This window comes from Macaca fascicularis, chromosome 14 (assembly GCF_037993035.2).
Source record: "Macaca fascicularis isolate 582-1 chromosome 14, T2T-MFA8v1.1".
NCBI classification, from domain to species: Eukaryota; Metazoa; Chordata; class Mammalia; order Primates; family Cercopithecidae; genus Macaca; species Macaca fascicularis.
The window spans coordinates 55,352,160-55,373,019 of NC_088388.1; the positions used below are offsets into that span (position 1 = coordinate 55,352,160).

Sequence of the window (20,860 nt, forward strand, 5' to 3'; positions counted from 1 at the left end):
TGAATCTGGGTGCTCCTGTATTGGGTGCATATGTATATTTAGGACAGTTAGCTCTTATTGTTGCATTGATCCCTTTACCATTATGTAATGCCCTTCCTGGTCTCTTTTGATCTTCGTTGGTTTAAAGTCTGTTTTATCAGAGGTTAAAATTGTAACTTCTGCCTTTTTTTTCTTTCCATTTGCTTGGTGGATTTTCCTCCATCCCTTGATTTTGAGCCTATGTGTGTCTTTGCACGTGAGATGAGTCTCCTGAATATAGCACACTGATGGGTCTTGACTCTTCATCAAATTTGCCAGTCTGTGTGCTTTAATTGGGGCATTTAGCCCATTTACATTTAAGGCTAATATGGTTATGTGTGAATTTGATCCTGTCATTATGATGCTAGCTGGTTATTTTGCCCATTATGCAAAATGCAGTTTCCTACTTATTGATGCAGTTTCTCATAGTGTTGATAGTCTTTACAATTTGGTATGTTTTTGCAGTGGCTGGTACCAGCTGTTCCTTTCCATGTTTAGGGCTTCCTTCAGGAGCTCTTGTAAGGCAGGCCTGGTGGTGACAAAATCTCTCAGCATTTGCTTGTCTGTAAAGAATTTTATTTCTCCTTCACTTATGAATTTTAGTTTGGCTGGATATGAAATTCTGGGTTGAAAATTCTTTTAAGAACGCTGAATATTGCCCCCCACTCTCTTCTGGCTTGTAGGGTTTCTGCAGAGAGATCCACTGTTAGTCCGATGGGCTTCTCTTTGAGGGTAACCTGACCTTTCTCTGTGGCTGCCCTTAACATTTTTTCCATCATTTCAACCTTGGTGAATCTGATGATTATGTGTCTTGGGGTTGCTCTTCTCGAGGAATATCTTTGTGGTGTTCTCTGTATCTCCTGAATTCGAATGTTGGCTTGTCTTGCTAGGTTGGAGAAGTTTTCCTGGATAATATCCTGAAGAGTGTTTTCCAGCTTGGTTCCATTCTCCCCATCACTTTCAGGTACACCAATCAAACGTAGGTTTGGTCTTTGCACATAGCCCCATATTTCTTGGAGGCTTTGTTCATTCCTTTTCATTCTTTTTCCTCTAATCTTGTCTTCTCATTTTACTTCATTAAGTTGATCTTCAATCTCTGATATCCTTTCTTCCATTTGATCGATTCAGCTATTCATACTTGTGTATGCTTCATGAAGTTCTCATGCTGTGTTTTTCAGCTCCATCAAGTCATTTATGTTCTTCTCTAAACTGGTTTTTCTAGTTAGCAATTCATCTATCCTTTTTTCAAGGTTCTTATCTTCCTTGCATTGGGCTAGAACATGTTTCTTTAGCTCAGAGGAGTTTGTTATTATCCACCTTCTGAAGCCTGCTTCTGTCAATTGGTCAAACTCATTCTCTGTCCAGTTTTGTTCCCTTGCTTGCAAGGAGTTATATCATTTGGAAGAGAAGAGGCATTCTGGTTTTTGGAATTTTCAGCCTTTTTGCACTCGTTTACCTCCCCATCTTCGTGGATTTATCTATCTTTGGTCTCTGATGCTGGTGACCTTCAGATGTGGTCTCTGATTGGACTGCTATTCCTTTCTGTTTGTTAGATTTCCTTTTAACAGTCAGGCCCCTATGCTAGAGTTTGCTGGAGGTCCACTCCAGACCCTGTTTGGCTGGGTATCACTAGCAGAGGCTGCAGAACAGCAAAGACTGCCGCCTGTTCTTTCCTCTGGAAGCTTCATCCCAGAGGAGCACTTGCCTGATGACAGCCAGAGCTCTCCTGTATGAGGTGCCTGTCAGCCCCTACTGGGAGGTGTCTCTCAGTCAGGAATACACGGGGGTTAGGGACTCACTTGAGGAGGCAGTCTGACACTTAGCAGAGCTTGAACGCTGTGCTGGGAGGACTGCTGGTCTCTTCAGAGCTGTCAGGCAGGAACGTTTAAGTCTGCTGAAGCTGTGCCCACAGCTGCTCTTTCCCCTGGGTGCTCTGTCCCAGGGAGATGGGGGTTTTATCTATAAGTCCCTGATTGGGGCTGCTGCCTTTTTTTCAGAGATGCCCTGCCCAGAGAGAAGAAATCTAGAGAGGCAGTCTGGCCACAGCGGCCTTGCTGAGCTGCTGTGAGCTCCACCCGGTTTGAACTTCCTGGTGGCTTTGTTTACACTGTGAAGGTAAAACCTCCTACTCAAGCCTCAGCAATGGCTGACGCCCCTCCCCACACCAAGCTCGAGTGTCCCAGGTTGATCTCAGACTGCTGCTGTGCTGGCAGTGAGAATTTCAAGCCAGTGGATCTTTTTTTTTGAGACTTGTTTTGCTCTTGTTACCCAGGCTCAGTGCAATGGTGCAATCTCAGCTCACTGCAACCTCCTTCTCCTGGGTTCAAGCGATTCTCCTGCCTCAGCCTCCTGAGTAACTGGGATTACAGGAACCTGTCACCACACCCAGCTAATTTTTGTATTTTTAGTAGAGACAGGGTTTCACCATGTTGGCCAGGCTGATCTCAAACTCTTGACATCAGGTGATCCACTCGCCTCGGCCTCCCTAAGTGCTGAGATTACAGGCATGAGCCACCACATCTGGCCACCAGTGGATCTTAGTTTGCTGGGCTCCATGGGGGTGGGACCTGCTGAGCCAGACCACTTGGCTCCCTGGCTTCAGCCCCCTTTCCAGGGGAGTGAATGATTCTATCTCACTCATGTTCCAGGCACCACTGGAGTACAGGAAAAAAAAAAAAACACACACACACACACACAACTCCTGCAGCTAGTTCGGTGTTTGCCCAAACAGCTGCCCTGTTTTGTGCTTGAAACCCAGGGCCCTGGTGGTGTAGGCACCAGAGGGAATCTCCTGGTCTGCAGGTTGCAAGGACCGTGGGAAAAGCACAGTATCTGGGCCAGAGTGCACAGTTCCTCAGGCTCAGTCCCTCATGACTTCCCTCGGGTAAGGAAGAAAATTCCTCCATCCCTTGTGCTTCCCGGGTGAGGCAATGCCTCACCTTGCTTTGACTCACCCTCCATGGGCTGCACCCACTGTCCAACTAGTCCCAGTGAGATGAACCTGTACCTCAGTTGGAAATGCAGAAATCATCCAGCTTCTGCATTGATATCGCTGGGAGCTGCAGACCACAGCTGTTCCTATCTGGCCATCTTGCCAGCCTTAACTATATCCTAATTTTTTTTAAATCAATTTTGGTCTGGCTTCTTCAAAAAATACGTAATTCCTGCATTCTTCCTCAAAGCATGCTGAACATAATTTAAAGTTTTCTCAATGACTCAGGATTATCACTGTATTATCCAGTTATGATCTCATAGGTGTGTTATCCCTAAACTACTGTGCTTCAAATTCTTGTGTCTGCTTTTTGTAATTGTTTCCTCTCTCACTGTTGACTGTCAAATAACAACAATAACAAAACAGGAACATTAATGGTGCTCCAAGCACTGTGCTAAGGATTTTTTGTGTATTAGCTCATTTAATTCTCACAAGGTACGTCCTTTTATTATTCCAATTTTGCAGTTTAGGAAACCAGCTCAGGCAATCAAGAGCTTTGACCAAGGCCATTCGTAGTAAGTGACAGGGCTGCCACTTGAACCCAATAAGTCTGACCCCAAAGCCCAGGCTTATAATCACCACACATCATCTCTGTGACCCTGCCTATAGGCGTCTCTCTCTCTACTTCTAATTTGCTTCTTTAAATCTGTCACAGGATAAGAAACAAGATAGCCAGATTATAGAACTCTGTGTAAAGTAAGAATAAATAGGAGATGGGATGGGAGGTGCCACGAACAGAGAGGGAGCTGGGGAGAGGGTGTCCTCCATGAAAATGTTAACTTTTGAACATTTACATATAAAGGCACCTCTAGTGAGAAGAGAAACTAAAAGACAAAATTGGGTGTGCATGGACCCCAGAAGAGGATGCTGGGGCGTCTGACAGTCCAGGCACCAGGCTTTCTTTCAGGAAAGAAGCTAATGGACAGAGCAGGAGCTTTGGCCAGTTTCCCTCCATTTCATTTAGAAGCAACAACTACTTTCTAGGGAGCAGCACCTAGTGTCATTCCAGGGTCTACAGACCAGGGAACCGAAGACTCCACCCCTGCCTGAAGAGGGGATAGCCTTGTGGTTGAAGTGTGGGGTCTAGATTCAAAAGATGTGGGCTGTAGTTCTTGCTCTGTCATTTACTCACTATGTGTCTTTGTGAAAGTAAATTCAACTTCTCTGAGCCTTCATTTCCTAATCTGCAAAATCAGAATACTAAGAATATCCACTTGATAAGCTTGATATGAGAATTAAGGAATGAATCCAACCTACACAGGCCAGTACTTAGTCCACAGTAAGTATTCAATGGCAGGAGTTGCTATTGCTCCCTGTCTCAGCAGCAGGAACTCAGAGAAATCGCTTACATTTACTCGGGATCGACTGTAACCAGACACCGTCCTAAGCCTTTTACCTGTGGATTCCCTCATTCCTCACAACACCCCATAAAGTGGACAGCTGTTAGCATCTCCACTTTATAGATGAAGACGGGGCCGAGGCCCAGAGAGGTTTCCTAATTTGCCCAAGATCACAGGGCATGCCAGTGAGTGGCAGAACACAGAGGTCCAAGAAATTGCAGCCACTCTGATGTAGTGTCTGTGGTGGCAATGAGGAGGCAGGATGTCTTCCTCTGCCGGATATCCACTGCCCACCAACAACTAAGTTTCACGCTGGATCTAGTCCTCAAGAAGCTTCTAGTCAAATGGGGCAGACAGATACAAACTAAGACAGCATAGCCTAGGCAAGGACAGAACAAAGTTTTTGGAGAGAAGTTTGCAGGGGAATTTCTGGAAACCACAGAGCACCATTCGGACTTAGAGTAAGAAAGCTTTCATTTCGCCCTGAGTCTGGGCATTGAAAAGAACATGGTCTCTTCAGCAGATGTCAGGCCCAGTGTCACTCTGTAGTGGAAACTGGTCCTAGAAACTTACTGTTCCTGGAAATAAAAAATGCCAGGATTCCTTTTCCTCTCATTGTTAAGGGTCTGAAATGCTCAATTCGTAACACACAGAAGGCCCTGCAGACCATTCAGCTGATGAAGTCAGCCCTTCTGTTCCACCCATGGAGTGTGACTGAGAGTCTCTACAGTCATACTCTTCTTGACCCTCCAGGGATGAGCACACTGCTGGGGCCGGGGCCACCCCACCCTCTCCAACACAAGGCTGGCACTCAGAGGTTGACCAATGGCACCAATGACTCCTGCCTTTATGGGCTCACCGTCCTTCCAAGGAAGGAAAGCACTGGTCTTATGAGTGGTGAAGCTCTGTTCTTGCCTTTACACCAGTAGTCAGCTTTTTACTTCTTTCCAAACGAGTTAAGGAAATGCTCAGCTTCTGCTTCTACATAACCAAGACAGGAAAAGACTTGCCTTTAAAACTGAGGCAGTATCTACTGTGATCACGGACTAGGTCCGAGAGGGTTCAAAGGTCTACCATGTCAACTATTGATGTTTGCAGGGTGGAAGACCAGGCGGAAACTTAGATAGAGCCCGGGGTGAGATAAACTGTGAAAGGATGAGGGCTTCTCATTACACTTAGACTCCAATCCAAACTTCTTATCAGGGAGCACAAGGCCAGTCTGATCTGGGCCCCACAAGTCCTCCAACCCTGGCCGCAGCACTTCTTCCTTTAACAGACGTCTAACCACATGAGCCTCCTCGAAGAAACTGGGAGGCCTTTGCCCTAGCTGACTCTTCTACCTGGAAGCCCAGATAGCTAGCTCCTTTATACCCTGAAGCATCCACTAAGATGTCACCTCCTTGGAGAGACCTTCCCTGACTTTCCAGTCTAAAAAAGGATTTTCTCTCTCTCTTTCCCCACCTCTCTCTCCCCCAACCCCTTTTCCTCCTTATTCATCCCTTTCATAGCACTTGCACTGCTCCTGGGCCTGTATGCCCTCAGATCCATTCCTTATCCTCTCCTGTGTTTCCCAAGGGTGCCAGCAGGATTCTGGCTAGGTTTGGCCCATGGCAGCCACTGGGAGAACCTCGAACGTGCAGGAAGGGTCAGGCTAGGTATTGCCTGCCTCCATCTCTGCCTTGAGAGGCATCTCTGCAGCTGCCACCTCTTCCCCTTGGCTCCAGTTTCCACTGGAAAGGCCACCACAGTTCTACCTTCTCCAGTGCGATCCCACCTTGCCACCAGCAACACTACTGCTTTCCTTGTCACTCCGGTCCGGGGTAGTAGCTGCTCCTTACTGTGTCTAATCTCTGAGCTGCCTCTCTCTCCCCTGTTTGGTTTCTCAGCTCTTTATCACCTGTGTAACCAATTCCCTGCATTAAAATTCTAATACTTCATTGGTTTCTGATCTTCTGATTGGACCCTGACTGATACAGCACTTATCATAACTTGTAATTTTTAAGTTAATTTGTCCAGTTACTTAATTATTGTCTAGACCCAGGGACTTTATCTATCTTGTTCATTATAACATATCCAGTCCCAGCAGAGCACCCGGCAAATAGTAAGCTGCGTTCATTAGTAATGCAAAATGCTTGTCAAGTGATGAGAAGAAGTACAATTGCTGTCTCCTAAGAAATCCTCACATTTCCAAAAAGGAAAGAGAAATGCCATTTGGAAATGGTGTGTATTTTTACACATCAGCAGCAAAGTGGGTTTTGATCTTTTCAGTGTAACAGAGGCACCGAGACATCCCTCAACAAATAAGAGGTGAGTTAAGTGGTCTTGGTTAAGAAACCAACACAGCTCCAGGGACATACCAGTCTCCATGAGGTGCCTCATATCAGGACACACACCCACAGCCTGCCTGTGGTCTGCATGACTCTGTGTACATGAAAACCAAGCCTTGGGAACAAACCTTTTTGCGGTCTCCACAGACTTCTGCTCCGCCAGCTCCTTCTGCAGCTCCCTCTCCTTGGCTTCCTTTTGCCCGATGGGGCAGTCCTCTGGGACAGTGAACAGGGACAGTGCATCTTTGCTGTCCTCTTCTCGGAGCACTTTAGCAAACACCTTCTCCGCCAGGAGCCGGACTTGCTCATCCACTTCAGAGATGTTCAACTTGGGAAACTGCCGCGGCATCTCGGCTAGCAAAGAAAGAACAAGCATTAACTTAATGAATAGCGGGATGCCCTGAGTCAACAGCACCGGGGAGGAGAAGGCACTGAAGTTAGGGCCAGGCCTACCTGGTACTTGGGGTCAACTGTCTACTTAGGAATTGCCCAGACCAAACCCAGCATGCCAGTTTCAAAATTAGCTCAGTAAGTAACTGGATGTGAAGCATGTAGGGCCACTTACGCGTCAGGAGACAGCAAGTGTTCAAAATTCAAAGAATGAACTGTTCAACTAGGTGGGCTTCCATTTTCCCAAACTCAGGGAACCTGCAGCACCTGGCAGCCCTGCCCTCTGACTTTGTTCCCATGTTTGAGAAGGGACAAGAGAGCGTTCAGCTCTCCCTCCTCCAGACTATGAGGATACTGTTATAGCTGCAACAATAATCAAACCTCACTCCCCAACTTCACAGAGGGGAAGTCCAAAGGCTTTAATAGCTAAGGTCCCACAAGATTACAGCAGAGCCCTGGGAAATCCAAAGCTGCATTCTTCATTACATAAAACAAGGCCTTTTGCTGAAGAGAAAGAATCTGCTGTTGCAGTTTCAAACCCTCTGGAACCCCCTAACGAGACACAGCAAATAAAGGTTTTAGGACAGGAACACTCTTTAACCAGCTGAAAACTCACTCTCTCAAAAGAGCTTTCTCTATCTACCTCCTCGCATACTGATTCCTTACTAACAGTCACTGGCCTTAATCACCTGCTTGGTTGGTTGGGTTTCATTCTTGCTTGCTTGCTTTCTTCATTTCCTTATTTCTTTTCTTTTTTGCAATTACTTATATAGCAGTTAATATGTACGCTCTGGCCAGGCACAGTGGCTCACGCCTGTAATCCCAGCATTTTGGGAGACCGAGGCGGGCAGATCACCTGAGGTCAGGAGTTTGAGACCATCCTGGCCAACATGGTGAAACCCTGTCTGTACTAAAAATACAAAAAAAAATTAGCTGGGCGTGGTGGTGGGCACCTGTAATACCAGCTGTTTGGGAGGTTGAGGCAAGAGAATCGCTTGAACCCGGGAGGTGGTGGTTGCAATGAGCCAAGATTGAGCCACTTCACTCCAGCCTGGGTAACAGAGTGGGACTCTGTCTCAAAAAGAAAAAAAAAAAAAGTACACTCTGGGGCCAGGTGTGGTGGCTCACGCCTGTAATCCCAGCACTTTGGGAGGTCAAGGCGAGAGGACTTCTTGAGCCTAGAAGTTTGAGACCAGCCTGGAAAACATGACAAAACCTCATCTCTAAAAAAAATTTTAAAAATTAGCCAAGTATGGTGATGCATGCCTGTAATCCCAGCTGCTAGGGAGGCTGAGGCAGGAGGATCTCTTGAGCCAGGGAGGTTGAGGCTGCAGTGAGTTATGATCGTACTACTGTACTCCAGCCTGGGAGACAGGGTGAGACTTCATCTCAATTTTAAAAATAATATATATATATGTGTGTATACTCTGCAAAGAACTTCATACTTAATAACTCAGTTAATCTTATTATTCCCACTTGACAGATGAGAAAATGAAGGCATAGAGAGCTAACACACCCAGGGTCACACTTTTAATAAGTTAGCAGAGGTTTGTGCTGTTCTCAGCCTTTCTTCCTCATCCCTTTCCTCTCCGATCCTCAGCTCAGGGATCTGAACCCAGGCACCTGGTTCCCACCTCTGTGCCCTCACCCCCCATGCTGTGCTGCTTCTCTTTGTCCATGTACATGTCCAGGCAGGGGCTCCTCACAGTCCCTAGCATAACACTCGTGGAATGGATTAATACGGCACACTTTTCGACAAGCCACCCTCGCTGGAAGCAGCTCTGGAAGAGGAGTTTCCCATCTACCTATGACCACAGTTTCTTTAAGGTTGATTTAAAGAGAGAAGTGGTTTTGTGGACCAAACAGACAAGGATGAAGGTGAGACAGATCTCCGCTGCCGTCTGGCAGGGAGAAGTGCAACTACAGGGGAGAGGAACATACTAGGCCATCTTGGGGCATTCTCCGGCCTCACAATGTTCTCATCTGTGAGATAAAGGGATTGAGCTAAGTGGTCTCTAAGGCCCTCTCAGCTCTAAGTGGCATAATTCTAGGTACCAGAGAGATTTCCGGTGCCTGAGGAGGGCTTGCTGCTCTGAGTCTGAGTGGCTTGTGGGACTAAGTCATGACACAGACAGGAAGGAGGAAAGCAGGCTAGTAACAGGCAATCAGAGCGAGGTCTGTGGCTCCCTTAACTCTGACACCCAAGGACCTGCCACTCCCTGATGAGGGGAGTGGGAGGGAGCTGGTGGGGAAGAACCTCTCAGCACACAACTGTCTGGGGAGCAGACACCAAGACAGTGAGGCCTGGCCTCTGCAAAGAGGAAGAGGAACAGAGCTGACTGTGGAGATTTTCATGTCTTGATAGCAGAGAGTGGGGAAGCTGGAGGCCATCAAAGGAGGTGACAGGGGAGAGAAAGTCTGTAACAGCACAAAGAACCAGACCCAGGAGGCTCCATCAGGCTGAAATGAAGATGGATCCTCACCTCTCCCTCTTATGCCAAGGCCACAAGTCAAGAGCATTGTCCCAAAACCTCACATTGCATCTCAGAAGACGACATCCAACAGGCCCAGGCAAAAGGCCGCAAATGCCATAAAGCACCACACGATTTGACTAAGCAACTCCACTTCTAGAAATTTCTTTTAAAAAAAGAATCCTAGGAATGAAAAGCACAAGGATATTTACCTGCATTCTTTACATAAATAGCTTTAAAATGCCCAAATTAGAGCATACTCACTTGAAAAAGATGTTAAGTAATGAGAATTATAATTATGAGGATGGTGCAATCACATTAAAAAACATAAAAATACAGTAAATGAAAAAATTAATACATAGAACTGTACCCATACTTTATTTATAGTGATAGGAAAATGCATCCCTTTATGGGCAAGACCTGCAAGAGATTCACGCACTCAAAATGACCAGGTGGCAGGGCTGCCTGTGTGCGAGAGGATATTTTATTTTCATGATGAGTGCTATTATAATGCCATTTTTAACAAACACAAAGAGAATAGAAAGAAAATGAGTAGACTTAAGACTCTATGAAATGAGAGAAAAATAGGAAAGCAAATCAAACTTCTTTTTCTGGCAGGTTTTGGCAATTAGGGCTCCCTTCTTAATTGCCAAAGGGAGGGAGGGAGCATCACCATACCTGGCTAATTTTTTTTTTTTTTTTTTTTAGAGATGAGGTTTTGCCACGTTGTCCAGGCAATTTGGGAGGCCAAGGAGGAAGGATCACCTGAGGCCAGGAGTTTGAGATCAGCCTAACCCACACTATTGAGAGACCAGGCCAAAGAGAGTTTAACCATTGAGACCTATCTCTGCGTTAGCTCCTACCCTGGACAGAAGCCGTCCACCACCACCAGCACCTTCCTACCTCCTCCATGACCTCAGACACACACAGGCCTGACTCAGACACCCCCAATCAGGTTCCCTTGGCAATGGGTATTTGGAGGGGGAAGCAAGTCCTTGATGTCTGAGGGCTCTTACGCCAGATCTTGCCATGTTTGTTCACGACGCATTTATCTATTATTTATTTATTTAGAGACAGGGTCTCTGTTGCCCAGGCTGGAGTGCAGTGGCATAATCCCAGCTTACTGCAGCCTGGACCTCATGGGCTCAGGTGATTCTCCCGCCTCAGCCTCCTGAGTAGCTGGGACCACAGGCACACACCACCCCGCCCGGCTAATTTTTGTATTTTTAGTAGAGATGGGGTTTTACCATGTTGGCCAGACTGGTCTTGAACTTCTGGTCTCAAGTGATCTGCCCGCCTTGGCCTCCCAAAGGTCTAGGATTATAGGTGGGAGCCATCACATCGGCGCACAAAGCATTTCTAGCTTGCTCCAATCAACTAAATATACTTTTCAGGACACAGCTTTCTATAAAAGATCTTCCTTTCTCTTTAGCTTAAATCAACCTTTCCCGAACTGGATGCCATAAGAAATTGATACCTGTTGCTAGTAAAACAGGTCCTGTAGTCAGTTATTGGGAGATGCTGCATTCCACAGCCCCTCAACTCACATTCACAAGGCTCATTAAAAATCAAGGATCAGAGAATAGTATTACCATACAGAACGCTTTTTGTTTTACAGAACCCTTTTTGTTTTACAGAACCCGTAAAAGTCTTCTGCAGAACTACGACCAGTGTCTTAAATAGTTGGTAGATAATTCATTCCAAGGCCGGGCACAGTGGCTCATGCCTATAATCCAAGCAATTTGGGAGGCCGAAGAGGATCGCTTGAGGCCAGGAGTTCGAGATCAGCCTGGGCAACATGTTGGAACCTCGTCTCTACAAAAAGTAGAAAAGAAAAAAATAGCCAGGTGTGGTGGTACGCACCTGTAGTCTCAGCTATTTGGAAGGCTGAGTTGGGAGGACTGCTCGAGCCCTGGAGGTGGAGGCTGCAGTGAACCATGATGGCACCGCTGTACTCCAGCCTGGGTGACAGAGCAAGACCTTTTCTCAAAAAAGCAAAACAAAGCAAAAAACAACGGCAACAACAACAGAAGAATTAATTCCATATCTTAGCATGGACCAAGTAATCCCCTTGGGGTGCTGCAGGCCTTAGCAGCTGCCCACATATCTGCTGCCTTCTGGATGTCCTTGGCAGACAGGTACCACCTGCCAACCTGTCCCCCCAGAGTATCTCTCCTCTCAGACCCTCCAGACACCTGCCAGGCCAGGCATGACAAGGAAAGCCCACTCTGCAGATGCCAAGCAGAGCTTCAGCTCCAGCTGCCTGTTCGCGCCTGGCTTCCAACCATTTGTCAGCTAAAGCCAGCAGGCTTGGGAGGCTCAGCTGTGAATTTACCAGCATCAGTCAGCCAGTGATACAGCTTATCTCACTGTTACATGAAACACATTCTGATGAACTTGAAGAAGAGTCCCAAAGTTAGAAAGTTCTAAAACACTGCCAGTTTCAACAAACAGTAACTTTTCATGGTGCCACACTCCCTCCAGAAAGGAAACCCAGTGCCACTGAAATTCCCTCCTTATACAAAGGAAGCTGGTTGCTACTCTTGCCAGACTCCCCTCGCAGAAGCCCCGACACAGACCTGAGCCTGGCTCCATGACTGGTCCTGAAGATGCCACTCAAGCGATGCACCCGGGCCAGGTGCTGCCTGCCGCCCAGGAGGCTCAGCTGAGTCAGTGCGTGCGTGCGTGCAGCTGGCTAGGTCCTGTCTGCCGGCTGGAGTGGGAGGTCTCTGTTTTGCATATCTGTGAGCAGCAGTGAGCCAGAGCAGGAAAAGCCTGGGCTGGAAATTCTTTCGTGAAAATGGAATATGAGTGGAAAATTTCCAAGACTCCTGAAGTCCCCAGGTAATGCCAGTTATCTAAGGCAAAATGGCTGTGGTATCCCAAATGTAGTGTTCTGGCCCTCTTCACAGCCCTCATAAGAAGAAACTAAAGTGGCGGCTTCCTCATTACAACAGTAAACTCAGCCGTCCTGCCCAGCTGCAGGAGATAAGCCACAGCCTCCCTCTAACGCCCGGCCTCCTCCTGAAAGCTGAGTAGCAACGAGCGATATAATCACCTTTGCTGCTTCCGTTCTGAATGTGCTTCAGGCCTTGCCAGACAACTGGGTCCATTTTATCAAGGGGATTTGTCTCAGGTACAGCCCGCCTTGCCTCTTCTCAGAAAGCCCCCCCAAAAGCAACCCTCCCGAGGGCACCCCAGAACTGGCAGGGGGAGCTTCATTCCCAGGTGCTAATACAATTTTCTCCATCCCCTCCTCCTCTGGAAGGGAAACACCATGAACTGCTTCCACCTTTCCCAGGAAAGCACTGCAGGGAGACTCAGGGAGCGGGAACTGCCTCAGCAGAGAGGCAGACAGCAGACAGGGGCAGGCTAGGATGAAAAGCTGACAGCCCCATCCCACTCCTTCCTTTCTTCCCAGAAAGAAGCCCACATCACAGGTGACTGCGAAGCCCGACAAGCTTTACCAGAACCCCCACCCCCATCCACACACACAGAAAAGGAGTACACCCCAACTGACCCACCGGAACCCACCCCAAACCCTCCCCTGCTTACAGCTGCTCACGGCTCCCACATGGGCCTCCAGCTCGGAGTGCTGGCTGGACTCTGCCACTCCTCCTAGAGAAGGTGGAGCCTGCCTCAAGTGACCCACAGGAGTAGTCCTCTAAAACCAAGCAGGGTTCATTAAAATGGCATCACAGGGTGCAAAGCTCTGATCTTCATCTGCCCTTTAGAAGAGTGAGAAGGCTCAGAACAGACACACAGCCTCCCAGTGACTTAGGCAAATCGCGTGGGTCTGGGAAATAACCATGAGCAAAATGGCTATTTCTGTGGTGCTGTTGAAATCCTGGGGAGAAGAGCCCAGGAAGGATGGGTCAGTTGTTTACCAGGAGGCTAGCTGTAACCCTGACTTAGGCCTGAGTCACCTCTGCATGTCCAATCGTGAGGCTGTGTCTTACTGAGCTCACATCATAATTCCTTGGTGCACAGAGCAGTATTACAGGGTTGACACATGATCCTCGGGCTGCTGCTGGGCTTTAGCTACCCAGAGATTATGACCCACCTGTCCTCACAGCTGTTTCATAAACAGTGCAATCAGCAGGCTACAAGCAACCTAGAGGGAAGGTAATGTTTATTCATTAAACAATTAAATGAACTTACAGTATGAGAAAAAAATTCAAGCCCTTAGTACTATTCTGCCAGAAGGAGGAGGGGCAGATGATTTTTTTCTGCTCGTGTTTTGGGGAAGGGGGAGGTAGAGTGGGGACTGCAATGGAAGGATTCCAGCCCAAGGATTTAAGTCCAACACGTTCAGGGAATTTTATTCTGCACCTTTAACCAGATCCCAACTAGCCTTAGTCTAAACAAGCATTTTTCAAAGTGCAGTCTGCAGAACATGAAAGGTCAGAAGACTTCGAAAATACTGCATCCCGTAGTCCCTTATGGGTATTCATGCACAATTTCTACTAGCAGATTCAACACCTGAGAATTTCTGCAGTAAAGAAAGCTGCTTAACGTTGTTTAACCCGGCCCACTTATTTGACCATCCTAGAACTGCTATCATAGGAAAGAAACACCTATTAATATCTTGTGGCATGGGCTTTGGGAAACACCCTCCACCTTGAGTCTTCATTTTCCAACTTAGAGAAAGCTGCCTTCCTGGAGCCCAGTTTACAGGTATGAGACCCATTGCATCAGGTTCAGACAGAAACCAGCAGCAGCTCCACTAAGATGACACAGGTTGTAACAATGGCCAAGGGTCCTGCTGAAGCCAAAAGGAGGGAAGACTCTCCAGAACATGAGCAGTTTAGAAGAAAAATACAGTTCTGTCCCAGAAGAGCAAGCTCTTCTCAGGACCTCGCAATTCCACCTTGAGCGTAACTTGTTGCTGCTCCTTGCAGCCACGATGTCTCCGTGGACTGAAGACCACTGATCCCAAGCTAAAGCCTTATTTCCATTTCGAACAAACATCAAGACAATTTATGATAACCAGACACAGGGCCTGCTTCTCCTGCCCAAGAGACTAGATTGCATCCCCTTTTATCACTTAAGCACCCCTTACAAACTCTAAAAGACAGAAGAGGATGGAATCAAATCGTGTCTCATCAAGAAAGATAATGGCCGGGCATGGTGGCTCATGCATGTAATCCCAGCACTTTGGGAGGCCGAGGCAAGAGGATCACGAGGTCAGGAGATTGAGACCATCCTGGCCAACATGGGGAAACCCCATCTCTACTAAAAACACAAAAATTAGCCCGGTGTGGCAGTGGGTGCCTATAATCCCAGCTACTTGGGAAGCTGAGGCAGGAGAATCGCTTGAACCCAGGCGGTGGAGGTTGCAGTGAGCTGAGATTGTGCCACTGCACTCCAGCCTGGGTGACAGAGTGAGATGCCATCTCAAACAAATAAACTCCAGCTAGACTCCCTGCATTTGAATCCTGTTCCACCACTTAGTTGCATGACCTTGGGCAAGTTAAATAACTTTTCTGTGGCTCAGTTTTATTCCCTATAAAGTGGGGATAATAAAAAGCCAATCTCATAGGTTACCATGACAACAAGCATACGTAAAGTGTTTAGACTGGTACCTGGCATAGAGTATGTGTTTTATAAGCATTATCTGCCAGCATCATTGTCATTATCATTATATCAGATACGAGAGAGTATAACTAGGAAAATGAACATGAAGTTTTATCTAGACACTGAATCCTTTTATTCAACCTTATTTATTGAGCACCACCATGTGCCTGGCACTCTCCATTTCTATTACCTGGGTGCAGGAAGAAAGAAAACATATTTAAATGTGAAGCCAGATCAGCAGAAGGAACATCCTTCTCCCCTATGAATGGTACTTCTCAGTGACTATACACAGCCAGGACTCCAGCATGAGCTCATCTTCCCATGCCCCAGTCAGTTCCTTACAAATCAAAAGCCCAAAGCAATTGTCTGTTGTCCTAGATATGCAACCAGCATACAGAAGAACTAAGAGATTATTATATCTGGTGGAAGAATCATGGAGGCCAATGGGCAGCTTTAGGGGAGAAAGGGTATCTCCCTGTTAACCTGAAGGCTACATATTATCTGCCCATGACATTTTCAACACCTGAGGCAGATTTTGAGGTCATTTGAAGAGTGATCCAGTCAGTGTAGAGGCAAAAAACTAAAAACTAAAAAATAAAAAAAAAGCCTTATCTCTCAAAGAGCTTCTCGACCTAGCTGAGAGCTAGGAGAACCTTAGAAGACTGAGGCTGAGCTAAGGATGGGGCTGAGAGGTGAAAGAGTCTCCCAGCCACCACCTATGCAAGAGTCATCATTCCTAGAGAGGGCAGTCCCATACCATCATCTTCAGAGCAAGCCAGGCCCCATGGAGCTGCAGCCAGGCCAGGTCAACTACCCCCAGACCTGCTGTCAACAGTCCCAGAGGTGTGAAGTGACAGAGGCTCTGTCTGCCTGGCTCAACGGCTCCACTAACACTCGGCCTTAATGCTGCACAGCCAAGGAAAGAATTTCTCTTCTGCAGGTTCCAGCTGCAGGCAGCTTTTCCATGACGATGGCCAAATGTTGGTCACCACATCCAGAGGAAAGCCAGCAAGGGCTCAAGACCATGCTAAAATCCTTCCTTGTTCTGCCTGCTTTGGCCCCGCTCCTTTTTTGATGTGTCAACATCAAGCTTTCAGCCACATACAGTTTGAGGAAATGATACTCTAGTTAGCAAGCCTCTCCTATTCCAAGGCCTCTCAAAACTCTCCCCAACGACCTCTGCCAGCCTAGACCAGCCATTAGCAGCTCTGCTGGCAAAGCAGCTACCAGAAGATCAAGGGCAGAAAGCAGACTGCCAGAGCCCAAGGCTGTACACCTCCCTTGCCAGGAGACAGCCAAAGAGGTAAGGATGAAGGCCTCAAATGACCTCATCACCCTATCATCCAGTCTATCCTCCGCCTCCAGGTAGAAGTCCACCTCAGCTGTCCACATCCAGCCAGCCCTCAAGCACCTAGAAACTTGTCCAGGCGCTTAAGGGGCGGCAAGTCCCAGGTCCCTTTATTTCTCTAAACCTTGCGATTCCATTCTAGGCCGCCAGGGAATCGGGATGCTGCCGGCTCACCTGAGGCTGCTGGGGCTCGGGCCACCGCAGAGGCAGGGGCAGGGACAGGGACAGGAATAGGGGACAGGGCAAAGGATGAGACCGGGGTCGGCGCCACCGCCTCTGCGAGCAGGGAAGGCGGAAGCCGCGGTTCAGACCCCAGGGTGCTGCCGATTCCCGCCTGGGCCGCAGGGTCCGCGGGGCTGGCCCAAGGTCAGCCGCGCAGCCGCGCGCGCACTCACCCGGTTCTGAAGACAGGGCCATGCCGCGGGCCGAAGGGGACGGCCGCAGGGCTGGAGCAAAGGGGATGCGCTGGGCACGACGGAGCGGGGCTGCTGGGCACTGACGCCAGCTAGGGCCGGGGCCGGACCAGGCCGCGCCCCGCAGCAGGCGCGGGGGCCGGGCGTTCAGAGGGTGCAGCGCTGCGGATCGCCGGCCGGGCGGGCCCCGCGGGAGCCGGGAGGGCCGCCTCCGCAGGGAGGAAGCCGGCCGGCCGCGTGCAGCCCCCGTCGGTGCCCTACCTGGGCGCGGAGCAGAGCAGAGAGAGCCGAGGGGGTACCTGAAGCGCCCGGGCCGCGCGGCCAACGGGAAACTTGAGAGCAGCAGGGGCGCGGCGGCCGCCAGGGCCCTTGGCCGGAAGCACCCGCCGTCTCCTGGGCTCCGCCGGGCCGCGCCGCAGCCCGGGGCAGATGCCAGCCGGGCTCCCAGACCTCAACTGCGCTGGGCTCCCACACAGCTCCCCGTGCCGCCCGGGCTTACCCGACGTCCTCCCCTCCCCACACAACTTTTCCCGGGGCGAGACTCTGGGGGTCTCGGCCCCCCACAGGTGACTTACTCCCTGTAGCTGCAGCAACCCGCAAGCATCGGTTTCTTCCAGGCGTTCTTCTGGTCACTTAGACACACACACACACACACACACACACACACACACACACACACACACACGCACACGCACACGCTCCCTCTCCAACCCTCCGCGCTCTGCCTTCACCCGCCCCTCAAAGTCTGAATGACCTCCTAGTTGCCAAAGCCACTGGGTGCCGTGCAGCCTCCCTCGCTCACCTCTTCCTGGCATCTGAGCCTGCTGACCACGTTTTCCTTCCTGAAACTCTTGGAGTGCAGTTTCCAGAGTTGGCACCCGCGGCCCCCACCTCCGAATTTTTCACATACCTGGGTACCTACAGCTTCTCCGCCTCCGCGGTCTGGCTTTTCTTTGTGGTCCCACCCCAGGGTCCCACTGTGCCAGCCCCCTCTCCCACTCCGAGGCCCACTCTGGGCATCTCAGCCACTCCCATGGTTTTAACAACCTCCTGCCTGATGATGACTCTTGAACTTCATCTCCAGTCCAGAATGCCCCCGAGCTGCTGAAGATGGTGAATTTAACTGTCTAGGGAACATCTCTAGCGCTTCCTAGCCTCGAGGAAGCTGTCCAGACCCAAACTCCTAATTGCTTCCCAGGAAAACGCCAGAGCCTGCTTCTGTGTTTCCAATCTTAGTCCAATCGGCTTCTGTGTTTCCAGTCGGCACCACCGCGGGGCCACAGTTGGGAGCCATTCTTGACTCGGTCTCCCTTTCCTCTCTCACCAAGTAAGTCACCAAGCTCGGAGAGGAAACTTCATTAGTGAGCCCCCATATATATATATATATATCACAAAGATTAAATAAGATTAAATAGGCCTGAATGGAGAACTGTATCTTTGCACTTATTAAATCAAAATTCTTACTGTTTAAATTTGATCTATCAATTTTGCAAATGTGAAAACTCTTCTTTGTCCATGAAAACAACATTCTCAATGTGTTTTCCTCAGCTGTTATTGCAAATCGTTTTAACAAATGGGACTTTTAAAACACTTGAAATTCTGCATTTGGAATATTGTAAAATGGATTTAGAAGTATGCTTCTACATTTTGCAGATTGTGACTGTGAGAGTATAGGTGACACTGGGGCATGCTTCATTTTGGCATTAAAATCACATGATAACAGAAACAGTTCCAAATGTCAATTTTCAAAGTGCCTTCCCTGTAACACAATTCTTCTAAAGCACATTTGTTATGTCAGTTCATTGCTGAAATATCACGTTTACCCAAAAGGGCACTGTGTGTATGTGTGTGTATATATGTGTGTGTGTGTGTTTCTTTCTGCTATGTATCACACTTGTGACAATCGCAGGCCAGCACATCGGAGGTCAGCAAATTTGGAGCACTTGTTCTTTGTTAAAGAAACTCATCTTTAAATTCACAACGTTCAAGTTGTTTGCCTTTAGATAATCAGTAAACCTTTGAATCGTAAGAAAGATTTTTAGTCTCATTCCACGTCTCAATACAAGGTGCTATAAAGATTCTGCTATATTTTAATTTTTAATTAACCATATTATTGACATCCTATAGTATTTTGTGCTCTTCTTGCTTCAACTTCTTGTTGTACTTTGTAAATGAATAATGTAATTGCTGAATTTCACATGTAGTCCCCATGGACCAGAACACGAACCACCCCCCAGTTTTGGAGGAGAGATTGGTGGTGCTGCTACTGCTTGGAGTTGGATGAGGGTGACAGCGGCAGTGAGAGATGGAGGGGGTGAGGGATAGAGGAGGTGGTTGTACTGGCAGAAGACTAGTTAGGTGGTATTCATGTTGAACTGAGGCAATGGAAGGGTTACATTAAATCAATAGTCTTCAAAGTAGAATGTGTAGAATGATCCACTGAAATGTAAAAGAAAAATTTAGCCGGGCGCGGTGGCTCAAGCCTGTAATCCCAGCACTTTGGGAGGCCGAGGCGGGTGGATCACGAGGTCAGGAGATCGAGACCATACTGGCTAACACAGTGAAACCCCGTCTCTACTAAAAATACAAAACATTAGCCGGGCGAGGTGGCGGCGCCTGTAGTCCCAGCTACTTGGGAGGCTGAGGCAGGAGAATGGCGGGAACCCGGGAGGCGGAGCTTGCAGTGAGCCGAGATCGCGCCACTGCACTCCAGCCTGGGTGACAGAGCAACACTCCGTCTCAAAAAAAAAAAAAAAGAAAAATTTAAACTTTTATTTCTACTTATTTTTTAGTCTAAAAATAGAAAAAAACAATTAACATTCACCAATGTTAACTACATGGAACTCTTATTCAACTCATGCGTCAGGTGACCATGCCATGTGTCATATCAGAGGCATAGTCAGGGACGAGAGGAGGTTGTGCAACATGGGGGACAGAGAATGGTACCATGACACCCTTGCCTTCAAAGTCTATTACTAGGCCTTATGAACTATTTGTATCCTGGACAGTAGATAGACAGATTATGTTATCTGGTTTTCACTAAACTCTTCTCACAAAAGAGACAAGTGGTAGAACAAAACATTTACATGTCTTGCTGAGTTTATAGCATTTACATGTCTTGCTGGTCATACAAAACATGAACCACCCCTCACTTTGTATTCCAGAGAGGGCAGCCACTCCCTCAGTGGTTTACTTTTACCCATAAAACCACAGCATGTTTTACTAAGTTGTTCGCTGTTGTGAACATATCTATCTTTCCTTTAGTAGGTCACAAAAATATTTCTTTATGCATGTCATTATCAAAAAGCATAGCAAAGACTCAAGATGAAACATGTTAGCAACTTGCATCCAACCATATAGCTAACCTCCACAACACACCATGTGTTCTAAAACCTATTCTTCAAACTTAAAGTCTGTGTGTCTTCCAACAGAATACATTTTTATGTATTGCCATCTTCTCTCTGTATTAACTCAGTCACTTTAACCACAGCAAATGCCACAGCTGTTTTTTCCAGTGATATTGACTGATATTTTGTCTTTTACTGTTAAGTAAGAAGCCTCAAAAGAGATTTCTGAGCATTTTTATGCACTCAGTAATAGTTCACAAAAGCACGCAACTAAGTATTCAGGCGCAGTGAAGTGTGACTACACTCCCAGCTATTTGGGAGGCTGAGGCAGAACCTAGGAGTTCAAGTCCAGCCTGGGCAAATGACATATTTAAAATAATTTTTTTTGAGACAGAATCTCGCTCTGTCACCCAGGCTGGAGTGCAGTGGCGTGATCTCAGCTCACTGCAATCTCCGCTTCCTGGGTTCAAGTGAGTCTCCTGCCTCAGCCTCCCAAGTAGCTGAGATTACAGGCATGTGCCACTATGCCCGGCTAATTTTTTTTGTATTTTTAGGAGGGACAGAGTTTCACCATGTTGGCCAGGCTGGTCTCCAACTCCTGACCTCACGTGATCTGCCCACCTCCGCCTCCCAAAGT

The 20,860-nt window shown here is 47.9% G+C and overlaps 1 protein-coding gene across 33 annotated transcripts in view; it reads right to left on the reverse strand.

Annotated features, from left to right (window-relative positions):
* The window catches only part of AMPD3 (adenosine monophosphate deaminase 3), a 57,952-nt gene extending 40,062 nt beyond the window's left edge, over positions 1–17,890 (reverse strand). For 8 of the 33 annotated variants that reach the window (XR_012423396.1, XM_005578631.5, XM_074014359.1 and 5 more), the window contains exons 1-2: positions 17,452–17,503; positions 6,806–7,031 (exon numbers count right to left, since the gene is read on the reverse strand). Coding sequence is in view for 18 of the 33 variants with exons in the window: in XM_074014342.1 (XP_073870443.1) it covers positions 6,806–7,026 (221 nt within the window). In the remaining 15 variants the exon portion in view is untranslated. Of the gene's footprint in view, positions 1–6,805; positions 7,032–12,117; positions 13,401–16,858; positions 17,504–17,678 lie in introns of those variants that run through there. The other 25 variants (XM_074014360.1, XM_065528565.2, XM_074014358.1 and 22 more) reach the window with 9 other exon arrangements.
* Positions 17,891–20,860: the final 2,970 nt, after the last annotated feature.